The sequence below is a fragment of the Ctenopharyngodon idella genome, chromosome 19 (assembly GCF_019924925.1).
Source record: "Ctenopharyngodon idella isolate HZGC_01 chromosome 19, HZGC01, whole genome shotgun sequence".
NCBI classification, from domain to species: domain Eukaryota; kingdom Metazoa; phylum Chordata; class Actinopteri; order Cypriniformes; family Xenocyprididae; genus Ctenopharyngodon; species Ctenopharyngodon idella.
Genome location: NC_067238.1, coordinates 484,771 through 505,116, shown reverse-complemented (window position 1 = coordinate 505,116; position 20,346 = coordinate 484,771). Strand labels below are relative to the sequence as shown.

General features: G+C 35.5%; 1 protein-coding gene across 1 annotated transcript; it reads left to right on the top strand.

The window, feature by feature from the left end:
- The first annotated feature begins 3,260 nt into the window (after positions 1-3,260).
- thbs3b (thrombospondin 3b) lies at positions 3,261-19,704 on the top strand. The gene is made up of 23 exons (XM_051871765.1): positions 3,261-4,140; positions 6,257-6,463; positions 6,600-6,853; positions 8,210-8,312; positions 9,369-9,395; positions 9,505-9,587; positions 9,663-9,714; positions 10,142-10,290; positions 11,574-11,711; positions 11,916-11,990; positions 12,116-12,268; positions 12,434-12,544; positions 14,081-14,188; positions 14,348-14,507; positions 14,594-14,712; positions 15,456-15,508; positions 15,719-15,912; positions 16,263-16,441; positions 16,558-16,606; positions 16,947-17,143; positions 18,586-18,758; positions 18,895-19,034; positions 19,251-19,704. Exons 1-23 carry the CDS (start codon positions 4,059-4,061, stop codon positions 19,304-19,306), a joined length of 2,862 nt encoding a protein of 953 aa, XP_051727725.1. The 5' UTR covers positions 3,261-4,058; the 3' UTR covers positions 19,307-19,704.
- Positions 19,705-20,346: the final 642 nt, after the last annotated feature.

The window sequence follows — 20,346 nt, the reverse complement described above, 5'->3', positions numbered from 1 at the left end:
CACCACTGAAACCCCTCCGGTTCTACTCGCCCCGTTCCAAGCAGGTTTCGAACCGGCGTTTTTGGCATGGGAAACAGGCACGTTAACAAGGATGCTAAAGGCCGCAGCTTCTAGCGTCTGTCACTAGTGCGCCTCTTGAGATCAGGGGAGTGAGGATTACCTGCACAGCTCTTACTTGCTGGCCTCCGTTACATAGGATTATTAGTTTGCATGTAAAGCGGGACAATGGGATAATTCAACAGACTGATTTTTGGGAGTTATCAGCAGTATGTATGTAAATGCACTAATGAGTAAATTGGTCTATGCTCCATTTTAAAGGGATAGTTCACCCAAAAATGAAAATTATCCCATGATTTACTCACCTTCAAGCCATCCTAGGTGTATATGATCTTCTTTCAGACGAACACAATCAGAGATATATTTAAAATTATCCTTGCTCTTCCAAGCTTTATAATGGTAGTGATAAAGTCCATTATAAAAAAAAAATCCGTATAGTTCCAGGGGGTTAATAAAGGCCTTTTGAAGCGAAGCGATGCAATTTTATAAGAAAAATATCCATATTTAAAACTTCATAATTTCAAATTAACTAGCTTCTGGCGGACAATCATACACATACTGCGCAACTCGACTTGTGGCAAATGAGTAACCCCCTAATGCCACATAGGATGTAGGAGTATTGTACCATGTATCTCTCGTGGTTCAGACAAATAGGGCTGGGCAACAAACTCAAGCTCTTTTTCTCTTATACTGAAATCCTCCAACATTTTTCTTTAAAAATTATCGTTTTAGACTTCTAATTTGTGACTCATGTTTTGTTTTGTTTTGCTCTGTCCTCTGCGCTTCTGCGTTCGTCATTATGTCATGCTTCGGGTCAGAGGTTACTCTTCCGCCGCAAATCGATGCATACAGCTGTTTGCCGGAAGCTAGTTATTATAGTTTATTATAGTTTATAATATAGTTTCCTTACTAAGTCCTATCGCTTCGCTTCAGAAGGCCAGGCCTTTATTAACCCCTTGGAGCCGTATGGATTACTTTCGTGATGGATGGATGCATTTTTTTTTTTTTTTTGGCTTCAAAACAACAATATTATAAAGCTTAGAGTAGAGAAGCAAGGATATTTTAAAATACATCTCTGATTGTGTTCGTCTGAAAGAAGATCATATACATCTAGGATGGCTTTGGGTTGAGTAAATCATGGGATAATTTTCATTTTTGGGTGAACTAACTCTTTAACTGTACAATTCATCCTCATGGAAACTGACTGTTACCAGCTCCAAAATTAGAAATACAGAAGAAAGGCTGTTAACATTAACAACTGCACTGTTGTGCTTTAACTTTTAGACAAACTCTAAATATTACATTAATTTGGTGCAGTGACCTGATATGCTGTCCTGCAGACTAAACATACTGTCAAACTATTAACGTTTCCAACACACTGCAGAGTAAACTTGTCAGAGACTTCTTATCTTAAACCAACTATCTTGGAGCTCTTTGACCACTCAAGATGCAAAGCTTTATAAATCAGCCAGATTTTAGAGCTCTCGAGAGAACTGCTGACGAGAACTTTATTATTTCATGCCAAACATTGCAGTTAAATTGGAGACTGTGGCCATTATACAGCTGGTCTTCCCAATCCCAATCTCTCACCGGAAACCCAAAGCACAGTGGGGTCGTTCGTTTTGTTGCTCCGAGGCCAGATCTATGCTATACCTCACAGGGTTAAACCTTCTCAATTTCTACAAAACATCTTCAATGTCAGTCATGACAGGATTCCACATTTAATGACAAGATGTTTTGTTTAAGACATATCCTGCTGTGCATTTTCTGTATTTTTTCTGGTCAATAAATAATAATTTTACAAAAACCAAAGTAAGCAGCGTTTAATGGTTATAACAACAAAGCACACAGTTTCCAGGCCATTTTTTCTGAATTCTTTCAGCATTAAGAACAAGTATCAGGTCATCAGGTGTGTAGATTAACATAGAATGTAGATGGTTGTTTACACAGCTTGCATGTGTTTAACTTTATCATTTGTTTTATGATCTTAAGACATATCTTGATCAAAATTCTTTTAGTAGTCTTGTTCCAATTATGCTGCTGTTTAGCATCAAGTTTAAGATTTAGTTGAAAACTGCTGCCTCCTACTTCCCATGGGTTTTGGAGGCGTATGTGTTTTATATGTGAGAGTGTTTCAAATGTCATTAGAAAGACTCACCATTGCTACCACTATAGTGGGTCAACCAAGGTCACGCTCAGTTTTGTTGAACCAATGACTGTCTTGGGTTTGCAGTTTGATATATTTTTGACATGATTGTAAAGTTGTATTCCATAAATAATAGAATCTCGTTTACATGACACCGTCAACTAAAAGCCGTTAATTTACTCGACAAGGCGTTTTGGGGACCAAACGAAAGTTCTGAAAAAGGGTTTCAAAGTGCAAGTTTTTGAAAAATGATCGTTATCTAGTGATGGGGAGTCGACTCTGAATAGCCCCAGAGTCGGGGTCGACTCCAGCACAGGAATCGACTCTCGGTGTCGACTCTGTTGCTGTGTCCGAAACCGCTCACTTGTTTACTGATTCTCGAATCCATAGCCTATATAAAGTAAGGAGTGAACGAAATGAAGCGAGGAATTCGGACACTGACAAATCGCGTTAGAGAGCTGTCGCAGAAACTTTGTCACATACATTTATCCACAGATGTGTTTCGTGACTTTTCTCTCTGTAAAATTAGGTGTCTGCAATTAGCTAGGTAGCAACATTGATACTCATCAAGTCATCGCTAAATTTGACTAATTTGGACAGTCTTGCTAAACATGTGTTGTTTTAATGAGGGGATTTTAAGACTTCGCGTTGGGGAAAGATAAACTAATTAAGTGTGTAAGGACTGGCATCTTGCCTTATTTATGACCCTGTTTTGATGTAATGTAAATGGAGTCGATTCCATCGACTCCTACAGTGGGAGTCGGGAGTCGGAGTCGACTCCAAAAAACCTGGAATCGAACACCCCTATCGTTATCGTCTCTGTGTAAACTACAAAAACGTGAAATTGTGAAAAAGGTGACGTAATGCGTATTCTTTTTTTTTTCATATCCATTATGAAAAAAGTTAGTTCTGAAAAAAGGCCTTAGCATAATTTGTCTTCCAGATGTGACTTAGTTTTGTTAGTTGTTATACAATGTTTAGTTGTTATTTACATGTGATAAGACATGCTTACCTCCGAAGATAAAAGGTTTGTGTAAATGCAGTGGCGTTGCTTTTTTGTTCTTTTTTGGGGGGTTGGTTGGTTGTTGTTGTTGGTTTTTAATCGTTTAATACTAAATTAAGCTGCTGTGTTTTATTTATTTATTTGTTTACAAGTTGGTAAAAGCGTGTATTTTGGCGCCAAACAAACGAGTGCTTTTGCCTGAGGTAACCATAGCAACAATGAGCTAACACTAGCGCTTTCCGTTAGTTTCATTAAAATAAGCATTGTCATTTAAGTAAACAAGTGGTTTTTTTTTTTTTTTTTTCAAGCGAGCTTCGATGGATTTCCTCCTCAAAATATCTAAATATTATCGTAGCTTTAATCTTAATGTATTGAACCCAAACTCAAAATATCTAATTTTAGTTCTCCAAAAACAAAAACGTTCATAGATATTTTCATTTGCACAGTGAAATTCAATAGTCTGAGAGGAGCTCAGTGCGGTAAGCTGAAGTCGCAGCGGGAGAGACCCGCAATAAATACTTGTAAGTTGATTGACAAGGCTCGTTATCTCTCCCCCTGCCGTCGCCTGCAGCTCAACTTCTGTTTCTCATTTGGGATAGAAAGTGTTGAGCGCTGCGGAGTCTCAGAGGACCCGCAGTCAGACTCACCCTCTCAGACACTTTGAACCCCGGGCTGTTCAGGTCACAACGACTTACCGGTCAGCGGGTTTTTTTTTGTTTGTTTGTTTTTTTGTTTTATGTGATGTTATGAAGGTCTTGGGCGCTTTGAGCTGTTCGTGTCTTTGGAAAACAAGACTTTAACTGGAATATATTCTAATCGTTTTATTAAACAATATTGCTGGACTTTAAGAGGATGGAGTTGAGGAAAATTGTGCCAAACCTGCTTGTCCTGTATGTTGCGTTTGGCCACTTCTCCAAATCATCGGAAATTAAAGGTGGGCTTTTATTTAGATCATACAGTACATCTTAAAATGTAATACAAACGCTAATTTTTGTGGGGGTTTTTTTTCCATTGGATTGTAATGCTGCTGTTTTTTCCCCTTAAGTTCAATGTAAAAAATTGCAGTAAACAGAGTGCTCTCACATTCTTGGTGACATAAAGTGTTCAGCTGGTTAGTTGCACTGTTAAACCGTTAATTCCTAATTCAGAACTGTTCTTTATTGTCTCACATAATGCTTCCCCCCTAGTGACCCAGTCCTAGTGCTCAGACAATGCACCCAAACAAGTGGAAGCTGTTACCCAGTACAAACTGATTGTAGTAGTGAACTTTTTATTGAGGGGCATTTGCCCCCTATTATTGATTTTCATGGGCTTTCTTTGTCTCTGTGGCTTGTTTGTTCAAAAACTCTAGTTTATTTCTGCAATTTTCTGCATTATTGCACATTCTGCATTTGATAAATGTGTGTATTAAATGCACTTAAATGTAAAAAACAAAAAATGAACTCAGTTGAATAACCAATAATTGGTTGAAGGATGTTTATGTAGAGAAAATATTCTTAAAGCAATGAAGTCAAAAGAAGAAAGTGCATATTTCCATTGAAAAGCATTTACATATTCTACCAGCAGATTAGAGAAATAAAGGACCATATAGGTAAAATCTGAGAGACAGAGCCAACTTAAGTTTGTGGCACAAGTTTGGGTCAGAATTATATGATATGAATGTAGACCTGTGGATTATGAGGATTAAATATTAACTCAAAGATTAAAATTCATCATCTTAAAAAGCTCTTTGTGTTTACGTATGTGTTAGAATGTGCTTATAGATGAAACTGTGCATGTCTGCACAAATGGAGCATGAGAGTTGGGCTGTAGACGTGTATCATCACAAAGAGAAATGTTCAGGAAAGATGACTAGATTTTATCAGATAGTGGCACTTACATATTTTCCAATTTCTTCAGTATTGTCTGTACTATAAAGTTGCATCATTATTTGGATGGATCACTAATTTGTTGCATGTCAGTCTATTATTTTGGTCTCAGCAATTCCAAGCATAAATGTTTTTGTGCACTCATAAATGACTGTCCAAAAGCATTTGGTCGGTCATTTTACGTGTTGGTCAGATGCCACTTACTTCTTGTCCAGTTATACTCAATCTCACACAAGTGGTTATTTATGTGCACAAAAATGTTTTTTCATTCATTATTTACACCTGTAAATATCGTAAGCATGTAAACCTATTATTACCTTTGTTCTGTGTTGCTGTATCCGGATCCTAAACAAGCATTTTCTTGTCTAAATAGGGTTTTTTGTTGTTGTTGTTGTTGTTGTTTTTTCAACAGAAATAATCAATTAATAAATAAGATTAATTTAATAATCGACACTCAAAAAAAACAAAAAAAAAAACAGACGTACATAAACATTTAGGCCTAAATTGCACATATGGCAGTTTTTATATCAACTGATATAATTTTTATATGATATAATTTACTTTAATGATATTATGTGTCTATTTAAATTCATTGTTGAAATATAAACATTTAAATGGTGGCTGTTTTCATGACAGATTTATTCAAACATACATTAAAGAGGACCTTTTTTTTTTTTTACATTTTCAACTTTCTTTAGCATGTAATGTTGCTGTCTGAGCATGAAAAAGGTCTGCAAATTTAAAAAAGTCCACTTCAGAGTCATTATAGTGTGTTGAAACTCTCAGTTATGGTAAGAGTCGTGACATTTTCGAAACACGCTCGCTCAAAGCTGTTGACCAATCACGACACACTGATCCAGCCAACCAATCAGAGCACATTGCGCTTTTTGGAAGGAGGGGCTTCATAGAGGCAGAAACTAAACTGAGCTTTACTGACAGATTGGGAAGGGAGGTGCTGCAACAATGTAAAATATGTGAAAAATAATGTTTTTTTTTTTTTCAACATTCAAACATGAAAACCTGTTCTAGTAGACCCCAAAAACAAAATCAAGATTTTTTTTTTTAAAAAAGGGCATAATATGGCCTCTTTAAATAATGAAGATAACAGGTTAAGTAAAAATATAATGAATATGTTATATATTTAACAAAATGCTTTTAAAATCTGTCCTGTCTCTCTCTTAGTGATTAATATTTTGGAGCTCCATGATGTACGTCAGACAGCTGCAGCTATAGGGAATCTGTCTGGAGCTCTGCAGACATTGGGAGATCTGTACATCACCTCCACCTTCATGCTGCCACCCAAACTCGGCGGCGTTTTGTTTGGTCTTTATGATAAGGAGGACAACAAGAAGTACCTGGAGATTGCTGCTGTAGGCAAGATCAACAAATGTAAGTGCTTTTTCCATGTTATACTTTTGCAAACATTCCCACAAATGTAATTTGTGTTTCAATAGGTTCTCAATAGTTTAAGTCTTTGTTTATGATTCCTGTCTTTGGAAAAATCAATTCTCCTTTCTCTTCTCAGTACTGGTGCGATACTTGCGCTCTGATGGAAAAGCTCATGCTGTTAATTTACAAAATCCTGTCCTCGCTGAAGGACGCACCCAGTCACTTATTCTCAGAATTGGTGGACTTAGACGAAGTCACATAAACCTAGAGCTTTATGTAAACTGCCGTTTGGTCGACTCTGCTCAGGGCCTCCCTTCCTTTGTCGGGCTTCCATCAGAGGCAGAATCTGTGGATGTTCGCACCGGGCAGAAGTCTTATGCCAGGATACAGGTGATTCATTTAGGTCAACAATTGATGAACATTTTTGTCTTGTTTTGCAGTCAGTGTGAATCAAAGTAACTGTACATCAAACTTGAAGGTAAAACTTGACAATTTTGTCATGTACTCACTGGCATGCTGTTCCAAACCCGTAAGACTTTTTTCATCTTTGAAACATGAATGAAGATATTTTTAATAAAACCTGAGTTCTGTCCCTCCAAGTCCACGCAAGTAGTGGACTCATAGTGTCTTTTTTGCTTTTTAATGCATGAAAATGGAGTGAAAGGATGAGAGGATAAAAATATCTTAATTTGTGTTTCGAAGATGAATGAAAGTGAGTTTGGAACGACAAGTCATGAAGGTGAGTAATTAATGACAGAATTTTAATTTTTTGGTGAACCTTTAAAGTAGTTGCACATCTAATAAATGATATTTTAAATTGTGTGGTTTGTACTTTTTAAGTGACATAAATGATTAGTTCACTTTAAAATTAAAATTACCCCAAGATTTATTCACCCTCAAGCCATCCTAGGTGTATGACTTTCTTCTTTCTGATGAACACAATCTGAGTTATATTAATAAATATCCTGATGCATCCAAGCTTTATAATGGCAGTGAACAAGTATGAAGCTCAAGAAAGTGCATCCATCCATCATAAACATACTCCACACGGCTCCGGGGGGTTAATAAAGGCCTTTTGAAGCGAAGTGATGCGTTTGTGTAAGAAAAAATATATTTATCAAGTTATAATGTAAAATATCTAGCTTCCACTAGACCGCCTTCCTTATTCAACTTTTTTCATAAGTTGAATAAGGAAGGTGTAGGACGTAATGTAAGCGTTTTGAACTGCGAGAGTTTTACACTTTCTTTGTAAGTTGAATACGGAAGGCGGTCTGGCGGAAGCTAGATATTTTACTTTATATCTTGTTAAATATGGATATTTTTCTTACACAAACGATTGATTCCCTTCAGAAGGCCTTTATTAACCCCCCGAAGCTGTGTGGAGTACATTTATGATGGATGGATGCACTTTCTTGAACTTCATACACGTTGGTCCTGTTTACTGCCATTATAAAGCTTGGATGCGTCAGGATATTTATTAATATAACTCTGATTGTGTTCATCAGAAAGAACAAAGTCATATACACCTAGGATGGCTTGAGGGTGAGTAAAGCTTGGGGTAATTTTAATTTTAAAGTGAACTAATCCTTTAAATATGGCTCTGACAGATATTTTATAAATTGTCCTGTGTGCACAGGAGTGAAGGTCAGTTTGTTAAACAGTGAAGTCTGGAAGAAGAGGGATAAGGATACGTGAAAAATATGTTAGTAATGAGCATGTTTCATATATGTACTATATATATTTTAGGGCTCAGTAGAGTCTGTCAAACTGGCTCTTGGAGGCTCTCTGGCTACAGCTGGACTCCTCATTGACTGTCCATTTCAAGGAGATACAGCTATAAACAATGCAGGTAAGGACTTCTTACAGCATAAGAGGAACTTTAGCTATGTGGCTGAGGTGCTTACAGGACATTTTGAAAAATACGCAATTTACAGCAGAGCACACTGGGCACTATGTCCAACAATGCACTCAGTTCATCCTTTCATTTCCAGTGTGACAAATGAACTATAAATAATATAACCACCTATCTTTATTTGATTGGACTAAATGTGAACACATTTTTAAACAAACTTAAAGTTAAAATGCACTACTGATTAAAAAAATAATTATTAAACATCCATGTAATAATGTGACAGCACTATAGCATGCCACTGTTTGTCAGACCTTTATCAATACATACTGTAATGTTTTTCACAGACTGTTATAGTAGGCAGTATACAGTACATACTGGACAGTATACTGTGAGCAGTAGGCTAGTATTCCTTTGTCATGACATCATACTGCCCTCTTGTGGCAATGTAGAAATTATGCCCATATATTCATGAACTTTTGAAAAAAATGTAGAGAATGTGATATACACTACTGTTCAAAAGTTTGGGGTCAGTGAGATTTTTTTGTTGTTGTTATTTTTATTCAGCAAGTGTGCTTTAACTTGATCAAAAGTGTCAGCATTTATAGTGTTACAAATTTTAATTGAATGAATTTAAATTTAAAATAAATGTTGATCTTTTAAACTTTCTATTCAGCAAAGAATCATAAAAAATGTAAACAGTTTCCACAAAAAATATTAAGCAGCACAACATTTTTAACATTGATAATAATAAGCTGAAAATTCAGTTTTAAAATCACAGGAATAAATTATATTTAAAAATATATTCAAATGGAAAACACTATTTCACAATATTAGGCTACTCTTTTTACTTTAATTTTGTAAACATAAGATAAATGCATTACATTTTTTTAAAAAATCATTTAAAAATAGCATTACACATAATAACACATTTAATAAAAATAAATAAATAAATAAAAAAAATCTTACAGACTCCAAAATATTTGTATGTATATTATTTTGTTTTAGAGCAAGAAAATTTTTGAACAACAAAATGTTGCTGTTGTTTCTTTACAGTAACCAGTGACATTAACGCCATCCTTGGTAAATATCAAATATTATTATATATTATAATCATGTGAATGTACTATCACTTATCTCTATGCCTGCAATGCTTTTCTGTGATAATAAAAAGACCCTCTCATATGGCCAGGTGATCACACCAAAGCTCTGATTGGACAGCTGATAATCTTTAACCAGATCATGGGAGAGCTGAGAGAGGATATCAGAGAACAGGTATAATATTACACACTTCTGTTTTTTATTGGGATTTTATAAAATTAAATCCTCTCTGCTTTTCTGTGTTTTCAGACAAAAGAGATGTCTCTCATCAGAAACACCATACTTGAATGTCAAGTGTGTGGTAAGTGATGGAGAAAGAATGTGAACAGGATAATGGCAGGTCAGGTTTTGATAATGTCTGAAGACTCATGGTATTCACCTTATTTTTCAACATGGAAGTAAACTGTTTTCTGTGAATGTGTGAGACTTCTGATTCATTAACCGCTATAGGGAAATAACAAGAAGAATAACAAAGTACAGTGAATGGTAAAACTAATTGCACTACAAACCAGTATGTTTATAATTATGACAATACATTAAAATAATATGGTAAGAAATACGAGTTTGCAATATCAAGCAGCATAACGAGCTGTCTGGTACATCTAATAATAACTGGAAGCGGATGACACCAGAAGCTAGAGACATTAAATTTACAAATGGCCGCACCCGCTCTTTCGTGAAAAATAAGATGGATAGAGATAATCTGTATGTTGCTCTCTCTTTATCAGGATTCCATGAGCCTCAGTCACGGTGTCATCCTAACCCCTGCTTTAACGGTGTAAGCTGCATGGAGAGTATGACGTACCCAGGATATCAGTGTGGCCCCTGCCCAGAGGGCATGACAGGCAACGGAACACACTGCCAGGACATTGACGAGGTTCCTGCAAAGATTGCATAGCTTATTATTATTTTTATTATTATTATTAGTGTTTGCCCGAGTCGTACCCTTGTGAAAAAGAAGTACACTTTAGCATAATTTTAAAAAGAGTACTTATTACAGAATTAATATACTTTAAAATATATATATATATATATATATATAGAACATAAAGATTATATGAAGACTTCAGATGCAAAAATCTCTTAAGTCCAACTGACATTTTTCTTTTAAATGAGCTTCTTTTTTTTCAGGCTCCTATGTTTAGGTTCAGTAATTTCACTTTAATGGCAATGGTTATTAATAAGTTATTGAAATGCCTTATTTTCAAAAATGTCACTTTAGTCCATTCATTGTCATTTAACAAATTTGATTGTCTTTTGCTGCAAAACCAGCTAAGTCCATGTGTGATTTTTTTTTTTTTTTTTGCAAAAACCTCTAAGTCCACCTCTTTGGATAAGACAAAGTAAACAGTTGCAAAATCACCAAAGATAAAGTTATGTCCATTTCTGTCAGAGTTACAGCAGCACACGAAACACTGTTGTGTTTACATGCTACTCTTGAAATCCTGTCATTGCCACTGTAACGATTTTCTTTAGCCTTAGAACGGGCAGAATTGATGACGTTTCCTTTTGCCAGTAACTGAAACTACCACAGGTTCATCCATTTCATCATACTCCTCCATCTTGTTTAGTTAAAAATCTCTTTAAACTGGATAAAAACTTTCAGCTCGACAACCGAAAGCTGGCTCAAACGCACTTATTCATTCATTGTGATTCTTGAAATCATATGATTCGATTTGCATCTTCTGATTGGTTCTGTGAACTTTTACTGGCTAAGGGAAGTGGTTTCTGTGGCAGACGTTTCTGCTAACGAACCAGTATTTCGAACCGAGCTGAGGCTGGGATTTAGCGATTTTTGACGAACGTATACTATGTGCTGAGAGCATTCACTTAATATTTTTATCTCATTTTTGACAGAGGTGGCGTTTAGCAGCTCCTGCATCTGAAGTCTTCAGATATAGATATATAAACCAAAACACATATTATAAACATTTCTTTTTCACAAGGGTATCTAGAGACCAGAATACTATAGAGGCTTGGGGGTTGGATCTTTTGAAGCAAGCAGCTAGCAACTATATAGCCGTACTCATGACATCTTAGCAAATACATAGCATATTGATATAGACAGTGCTGCAGCAGAAAATGGAAGTTGCAGTTAAAACATAAGTTACATTTTCGCCATACATTTCTTTTTTCTCTCAATATCTCTCTTTGTTATAGTGTACTGCTCAGCCCTGTTTCTCTGCAGAGTTTTGTGTGAACACAGCTAAAGGTTTCACCTGTGAGTCCTGTCCCATAGGATTCACTGGTCCAACACTCAGGGGAGTTGGTTTTGAGTTTGCCAAGAGCCACAAGCAGGTAAAAATGTGTCAAAAAAACAAAAACAATTACAACCAACAATAATAAGGATAACAAAATTACAGTGTAAAGACATTGGCATATTCAGGCCTCAAAATTACTAATTTCATTGAGCAGACTTTATGTCTATGATTAGCTTCACCATTTAACTTTTTCTTAGTGTGAAAAGACTTTTACAGTGTGAATATTGTTTATTTTTTTCAGGAATGTAGTGATATTGATGAGTGTGCTGAGTACTCTAGTGCCTGTGTTCCCAACTCGGTCTGTATAAATACTGTGGTGAGTAAACTGTCAAAATTTGCACTTTAAATAAATTATCACCAGAATTGGCAAGTCAAACAGAGCAGCCATAAGTGATGAAACACGAACGTACCACTACCAAACCGACTGCTCTCTTTTCATAGGGATCGTTCAAGTGTGGCCAGTGTAAAGCAGGATTTGTGGGTAATCAGACTGCAGGCTGTTTTGCAAGGCGGACGTGTGAAACTCTGGGCTATAACCCCTGTGATGTAAATGCACACTGTGTGATGGGCCGCAATAGTGACATTTCCTGCTTGGTGAGAATCTTGAATCCAAAATCTTCATTTGTAATTGAAGCACATGCAGCTCTTAAGTGAGAAGACAAATACTTTAATGTTATGGATTACTTATTTGGTTCTTTCAACTAAAAAATCCAGAATTGTCCAAATGGCTGATCCTTCTCTCCATTTTGTGTCCCGCAGTGTAACGTTGGCTGGGCAGGTAATGGGAACATTTGTGGTCCAGACTCAGACATTGATGGTTACCCTGATGAGCCTCTTCCATGCATTGACAACGACAAACACTGCAGAGCGGTACATACTCATTCGATAAGAATACACTGGACCCACTGATAATTATTTTAGTTGCACATCTGCCTTGTTTTATCACCCAATTAAGAATTTTGCATCAGCAGACAAACATTAATTTTGTGCTGAACAAAATTTTCATGCCGTATTGCACAGGTCGGTTCAGCATGACTCAATCCAGGCACCTGAATCAGCTCTTTAAAATACTGAAAATACTGGTTAGAACACTCTTCTTCATCAGTTGATGAATTACTACCATCTTGATTAGTACAAGGTGCACAAACATCTTGTTTAAGGGTGAATGACGTGACGGGTCATTTTTTTGTCCAAAGACCTTAATAATAATAAAAAACAAAGATATGACATCCTAAGTATGTAAGGTAGTACAACTAGATCTCTTTTAATCAATCTCAAAGGTTTTAATTATATTTTGCTACATATAAAGGTATTTTAAAGATTTTGAAGTGTCAAAAAAAAAGGTCATTCGGTTTAACCGTCCAAAGGCCAATACAGCCATTTCATTTGTGATTAAAATATCTAAAAATATAATAAATGTATATATTTTTTATTTTGGCATGATTTTATAACATCATATATTAACAAATATATGATGTATGTTTAACTTATTATTAAAAGTATGTGTAGAAGTTGTTGCTTTGATATAAGAAAGAATGTCTGGAAAAATTAATTTTATTAATGTCATTCAGAGTGACCAATATAAAGGGACCATTTTAGATCAAGTCATGCGGTCAGAATTATGTGACAGGACCTGGACAGGACATGGTTGTGAAGCAAAGTAACTAACTCTCTTTTAACTATTTGAAAAATTCATGTTTTTACTTGCTCGTACGCATGTCCCGAAACATCAGGTCATTTGGTACAACCGCTATAAAACGGAAAATGTTGTAATATTTAAAACTTGTACTAAATAAAAAATGTTTGATTGTCCATTTGCTATCTATCATATATATCATATAGATATCAGCCTGTTTAGCATTGTTTGAAAATATCGTCATTCGGTATAACCAAAAGTGTTTTTTGGTGACAAATTTTGTCCATATTGTAAAAAATTACAAAAGCAGTGTTGATTATAAATGATTATAAAAACCACATAATCTCATTGTTAACACTTAATGAATCTTCAAATTTAATTATATCTCCATTGTGTTTTTGTTTTTTTTCACTTTTAAAAACCTTATTCGTCAATGACCCTTAAACAAAATTACGTTGGTCATCTGAGTATTACTTAATTGTGAGTATTACTTGTTTGCATTGCAACACCAGTCCAAATAGCGCCTGGTTAAATTAGATTGTGGGTAGTTAGTGAATGAGAAGCAGGTTTTAACGCTAAAAACCCCCACAACTGTATTGAATTTGCCACATTTTGTCCACTTCATTGTTTGCAAACCTTTGAATAGTTTTCTGCTTAACTGATGACAGTTTTTCTTTAGCAAAACATATATTTTCATCTCTGTTGTGATTTCTTAATCATGTTTTTGGTATAATATGTATATTAATAATTTTAATATTATCCCTGTGCAGGATAACTGTGCGAATACCCCAAACTCTGGGCAAGAAGATACAGATGGAGATGGGATTGGTGATCAGTGTGACGAGGATGCAGATGGAGATGGAATTAAAAATGTTGAGGTTTCTGATCAAGTGGCTAAGAATTCTTTAAATATTAAGCAATAATTGGATACCACACTGTTTTTATATGGGCTGATGGCCTGATTTTCAATATTTTGAAGCAAGTTGTCTGTGGGACAGATCCTAAGCAGTAGCTATTCTAATTTGGCATGTTTCCAGGACAACTGTCGTTTGGTGCCCAATAAGGACCAGCAGAACTCTGACACAGATTCCTATGGCGATGCTTGCGACAACTGCCCTAACGTTCCCAATGGAGATCAGCTTGATACTGATGGCAATGGCAAAGGAGATATTTGTGACAATGATATAGATGGAGATGGTACTGGCCTATTCACTTTTAACTGTTTAGTGGTTTTACAGCATTGTACCACATCATCTATTCTCACCACTGTATTCTTTTCACAGGCATCCCTAACATGTTGGATAACTGTCCTAAAATACCCAATCCCATGCAAACAGACCGAGACGGAGATGGTGTGGGTGACGCGTGTGACAGCTGTCCTGAGATCAACGATCCTTTGCAGGTTAGACAAAGGGATCAATTTAATGGTAAAGGGAAGGGAAGAGGGGGTACCAACCAGAGTTGAAGCTGAAGGTTCTTCATCCAGGTTGAGATGTCTAAAAAAGGCAGGCAGAGATACAGCTGAGATAGTCAGGCTGGAATCACATAAAAAAATCTCTATCATTTGTGTAGAATCATAAGAGAAGCTGTGTACTTTTCTGATAGTGCCCACTGCCCAGTGAGGTTGTGCATATCGAGAAGAGTAGAGGTCCAAACACTGAACCTTGAGGCACTCCAGTTTTTTTTAGGTTACCTGACAAAAAATGTTTGCATAAATCGTTTACTGCTTATTTCTCATTGCTTTAATTTGAACTCTGCTCATTCATTTGAGCAGAGTTAAATTAAAATGTTACATTTTCAATAGGCAAATTCCACAACATGACAACTTAAACTTGAATCGTATTCCTAAAAATATGAAGATTCAAAATGAACATGATAGCTACAGATGCAGTAACTCATGTTAGCTAACAACTGCTGTTAACTAACAAGAGTTGAGCACTTGAATGACATCAGTTGTGTCAACATTTGTTCCATAATTATTAAAGAGGCATATAAATAATAAATAAAATGAAACTGGTTGGATTTTGTGAACAAATAGTGGCACTTGATCCACTGAAGGCAAAGGAGCAGGAACTATAACAACCCTGCTTTTCAAGTATGAATGCAATGATTAATTCTCATATTTTACTTTTTTTCTTTTTTCAGTCAGATATGGACAACGATTTGGTGGGAGATGTATGTGATACAAACAAGGACATGTAAGTACTTGTGCTGATAAATGTTTATTTTACCCAAGAACAGGTTAAATGATTTTTACAGTTCTCTTAAAGTGTAATACTTGTTTTAAGTTTGTTTCCTTTTGGTATAAGTCAGTTTTAATGTTCTTGTGTGGTGTAATTCATTACTCAGCAAAATCTCCTTAACATTCAGTGTTTATAAACCTAGTGTAAATGATTTTCTGTGTGCAGGGATGGTGATGGATATCAGGACACGAGGGATAACTGTCCTGAAGTGCCCAACAGTTCTCAGCTGGACTCCGATAATGATGGCACTGGGGACGAATGTGATGATGATGATGATAACGATGGAATTCCAGATATCCTCCCTCCTGGCCCAGATAACTGCAGACTTGTTCCCAACCCCAGTCAAAAAGACTCTGATGGTCTGATTCTTAATTCTGTAGCATACTAAAAAAGCATACTAGCATACTACTCTTACTGCAGTATAAATATAGTGCACAGTTTGTGAATTTTGGATGACCTACTATATTTGCCAGAATGCAGTAACAGAGTACATTGCAAAACATACTGTGTCCCACAGTGCAGTGTATTTGACTTGGCTTTCTATTTCCAGTGTGACAAAGGAACTCAAAGACTCAGACTTTTCAGATTAAAAAATAATATTATGCAGTAACCAGTATACTAGTATTCTTTACAGGTCACATATATACTAGGGTCTTATTGACCCAGTCTAAAAATGAACATATTTGTTTTGTACCTTCTCTCCCATCAGCCAATGGAGTTGGTGACATGTGTGAGACAGACTTTGACAATGATAAGGTGAATGACTTGTTGGATGCGTGCCCTGAAAGTGCAGAGGTCACTATGACAGATTTCAGGGCGTTCCAGACAGTCATCCTTGACCCTGAAGGAGATGCTCAGATCGACCCCAATTGGGTGGTACTAAATCAGGTGATCAATAATTACAAATGATCATTTACATTAATTATAATTTTAGGCTTTTATTTTATTATAAAGTATTATAATAGTATTGAAGTTTTATAAAACAACTTTGGTGGTTTTTTTAGGGCATGGAGATTGTGCAGACCATGAATAGTGACCCTGGTTTGGCTGTGGGTACGTACACTGAACAAAAATATATGTAAGATTTACTTTAAAACAATTTATACTCAGAAATTGCTAGTAAATGTCACAAATAATTAAACAGAAATGGCAACTAACACATTGAATTTAACTTGAAATTTTGAAGTATAAAGACTGAAATATTATTTCTTATAAAAACATACTCACAACTTCGATAAAATAATATTTTTACATAAAACTCTTTCACATTTTCATACAGACTCCATAAAATCACAGTTAGTGTTTTGTGACTTTTACTGTTCATTTACTTCACTTCCAACAGATTGACATCTCTGTGTCTCAATGACTATTAACCTCTTTATTCTCTATTTAGGTTACACAGCTTTTAATGGTGTTGATTTTGAGGGCACGATCCATGTGAACACGGCCACTGATGATGATTACGTGGGCTTCATCTTTGGCTATCAAGACTCTTCCAGCTTCTATGTGGTGATGTGGAAACAGACAGAACAGACGTACTGGCAGAATTTACCCTTTAAAGCCTCAGCCCAGCCTGGACTACAGCTTAAGGTAAAGTAATTTTAAAATATGCATTAAGTGTGCTATTAGTATACTTATTTTAGACTAAAAAAATAAGAAAGTATACTTTCAGTCTACTTTTTATGTACTTCTCAGAAATATATTCTATGTACTAATCTGAAATATACTTAAAATTACACTTAATTGACATACTGACAGAAAAGTATATTTGGCTTATACTTTTACAGTTAAGCATTCTAAGTGTACTTGGCTTGTAGTTGTTGATTTGTAAAGCAAACAGATTTGTTCCTAATTCTGACAATGTAAATATTTGTATAGTCCACTGGTAGTGTACATAGGAATTATTTACTTTAAATCTACTTAAAGTTAAAGGTATATTTCAAGTTTAAAAATTAATACCTAAATAGGAACATAGTAGTATACTTAAAGTGCAAAAATAATATATAAACAGTAAACTTTAAGTATGATGTTAAGTTCACTTAAAGATAACTTACAAGTATACTTGCAGTATAAAACTACTAAACTACTTTACTGAGAGTATACTTCAAAGTGTACTTTCATAAACTAAGAAATGTGCTACAAGTACAGTATTTAACTATTAAACTCTCAGTATACCTATAAGTTCACTTGTAGTATAGTTGCAGTACAAACAAAAAACGTAGTTGTAAACTAGTTGTGTACTCAAAGTTTACTACTGTTAAAGTATACTTAAAAGTATCACATTCACTTGAGACATAACATATAATGTTTGCGTGAATACTCGCCAAAACAGATTTTTTAAAATACTGTAATTCTGTGAATATGTGTATATCGGAATCACGCGCTGTCTGAGGCGTCTTTGTGTGCGCGCTTCGAATCTGTCAGTCAGTGCGAGTAAGATTGTTTTGTTTACATCAGCATGAGTTTGAAAATCACATTTCATTAGTTCAGATTCATGCCATCGAGACTTCGCTATGAATATTCACAAAGTTGGAATTCTGCGGTTTAAAATTATACCAAACTTGTGCTGAGAGGAAGCACCATTCGTAGAGAAGCGAGTAGAGAAATACGGCATTTTTCATGATCAAAAGAAAAGTACTCCTCTCAGAAAACGTACAAATAAAGATAATTTTAGATGTTTCATTGCTATTTGGAACACTGGGATCGCTAGACGAGGGCTTAATTTTTCACTTGTTTTGCCTGTAGCTCAAAATTAGCCAGTGTGCATTTCGACTCATTTTGCTAGCACGGGTCACAAATAGAAAGTTCAAAAGAACAGCATTTATTTGAAATATTTTTTCTTGAACAATGTAAAATTCTTTGCTGTCAGTTTTGGTCAATTTAATGTATCCTTGCTGATTAAAAATTATTAATTTCTTTACAAATCTTACTGACTCTAAACTTTTGAAAAGTAGTGTATATATTCATGTTTGAATGTATTTTACTAACATCACCCAGAAATTTCTCTTTCTCTTTTTACCTCACTCTTCCAGGCAGTGAAGTCTCGTACAGGCCCTGGTGAGTATCTGCGTAATGCCCTGTGGCACACAGGAGACACACCAGGGGAAGTTATTTTGCTTTGGAGGGACCCAAGAAATGTGGGTTGGAAAGACAGAACGTCCTATCGCTGGCACCTCGCTCACCGCCCACAGGTGGGCTACATAAGGTGAGAGCTAATCTGATTTAACTTAGGGAGATACATAAAACATTTTTCTATGAATAAGGACTCACACAAGTATATCTCTTACTATTTAAACTTGAAATATTAAGTTTTGACTGGGTTCTCTATATCTATGGTACAGATTACGACTGTATGAAGGTACAGCCCTGGTGGCTGATTCAGGAGTCGTGATAGACACCACTATGAGAGGAGGGCGTTTGGGCGTCTTCTGCTTCTCCCAGGAGAATGTCATATGGTCTAATCTCGGCTATAGATGCAATGGTAAGTAACATGATGTGAGATGCATTCTGGAATCTCAGTATCTGAGGGTCAGTTTGAACATTTCCATCATTAATCAAAATTTAAAATCGAAATTGTAATATGGTTCAGTGTGCTGTGTGCTTCAAATTGAAGGCGCGTGACTGAGAGGGCGTGCAGCTCAATACAGTGATTTAGTCTCAGAGTGACTCAGCTTTTTTCTCCTGGTATTTTGTACAGATTCCTTACCAGATGACTTTATGCTGTACCAAAAGCAGATGAATCTGAGGACATGAGCCTCACACTACATCCCCTCATCATGTCTACTTGTGTATTTTTGTATATGTGTGTGTTCAGAGAGGTAGGAAGAGATAGTGATTAAAATTAATTTTTTATCTTGTGAAATTTTGATGGGTAGAAATTATCAAAATTATACACTACACTGCACAAGTTTGCATTGCGCACCATCATGTATGCTTGAAATATAAGTGTGGTATTTATGTGCTATTTGGATGAGAATCAGCAAACCTTAAACAGTTCACCCAAAAATAAAATTAATTCATTAATTAATTAGTCATTAATTACTCACCCTCATGTCGTTCTAAACCCGTAAGACCTTCGTTCTTCTTTAGAATACAAATTAAGATATATTTAATGAAATCCAAGAGGTTTTTTTTTTTTTTTTTTTTTATCCCCCGCTGCTTTCTATGGGGGATTAAAAAAAAAGCTCTCAGATTTCATCAAAAATATCTTAATTTGTGTTCCAAAGATGAACAAAGGTCATATGGGTTTGGAACGACATGAGGGTGAGTAATTAATGACAGAAATTTCATTTTTGGGTGAACTAACCCTTTAAAATACAAAGCTAATGGAATTAATGTCCTAAAGATTTAAAAGCAATTAAGCAATTAATATGGTTGTAAATTAATACAGGCAATTAATATGACTATATAAGTTGACTGTGAATATGGCGGCTTGCAAACATTGCTAATAAAAAAAATCCTGATGTAGTTATACTACATTTACATTTAAAAATACGCACAGTAGGGTTTCATTATAAAACCCCATAATGTGTTATTAAATTCAGTGATTTGGTGCTTTTCTCATGGTTTTCCCTGTCCTGTTTTTCATCCAAAAAGGTTGTGATTGTGAGGTTATTTTGTTAATTTCAGCACCGTGGACAGGGATCTACTATGTATTTGTCATTCAGTGTGCTGCGAGAATTTAGTGAAGAAAATGAATAAGGACATTTACAAAAATGCATAACAGGTGAATTCGATTTATATTGATTGAATTATATTGATTGTATTGATTTAAAACCTGTCAAGGATCAAGT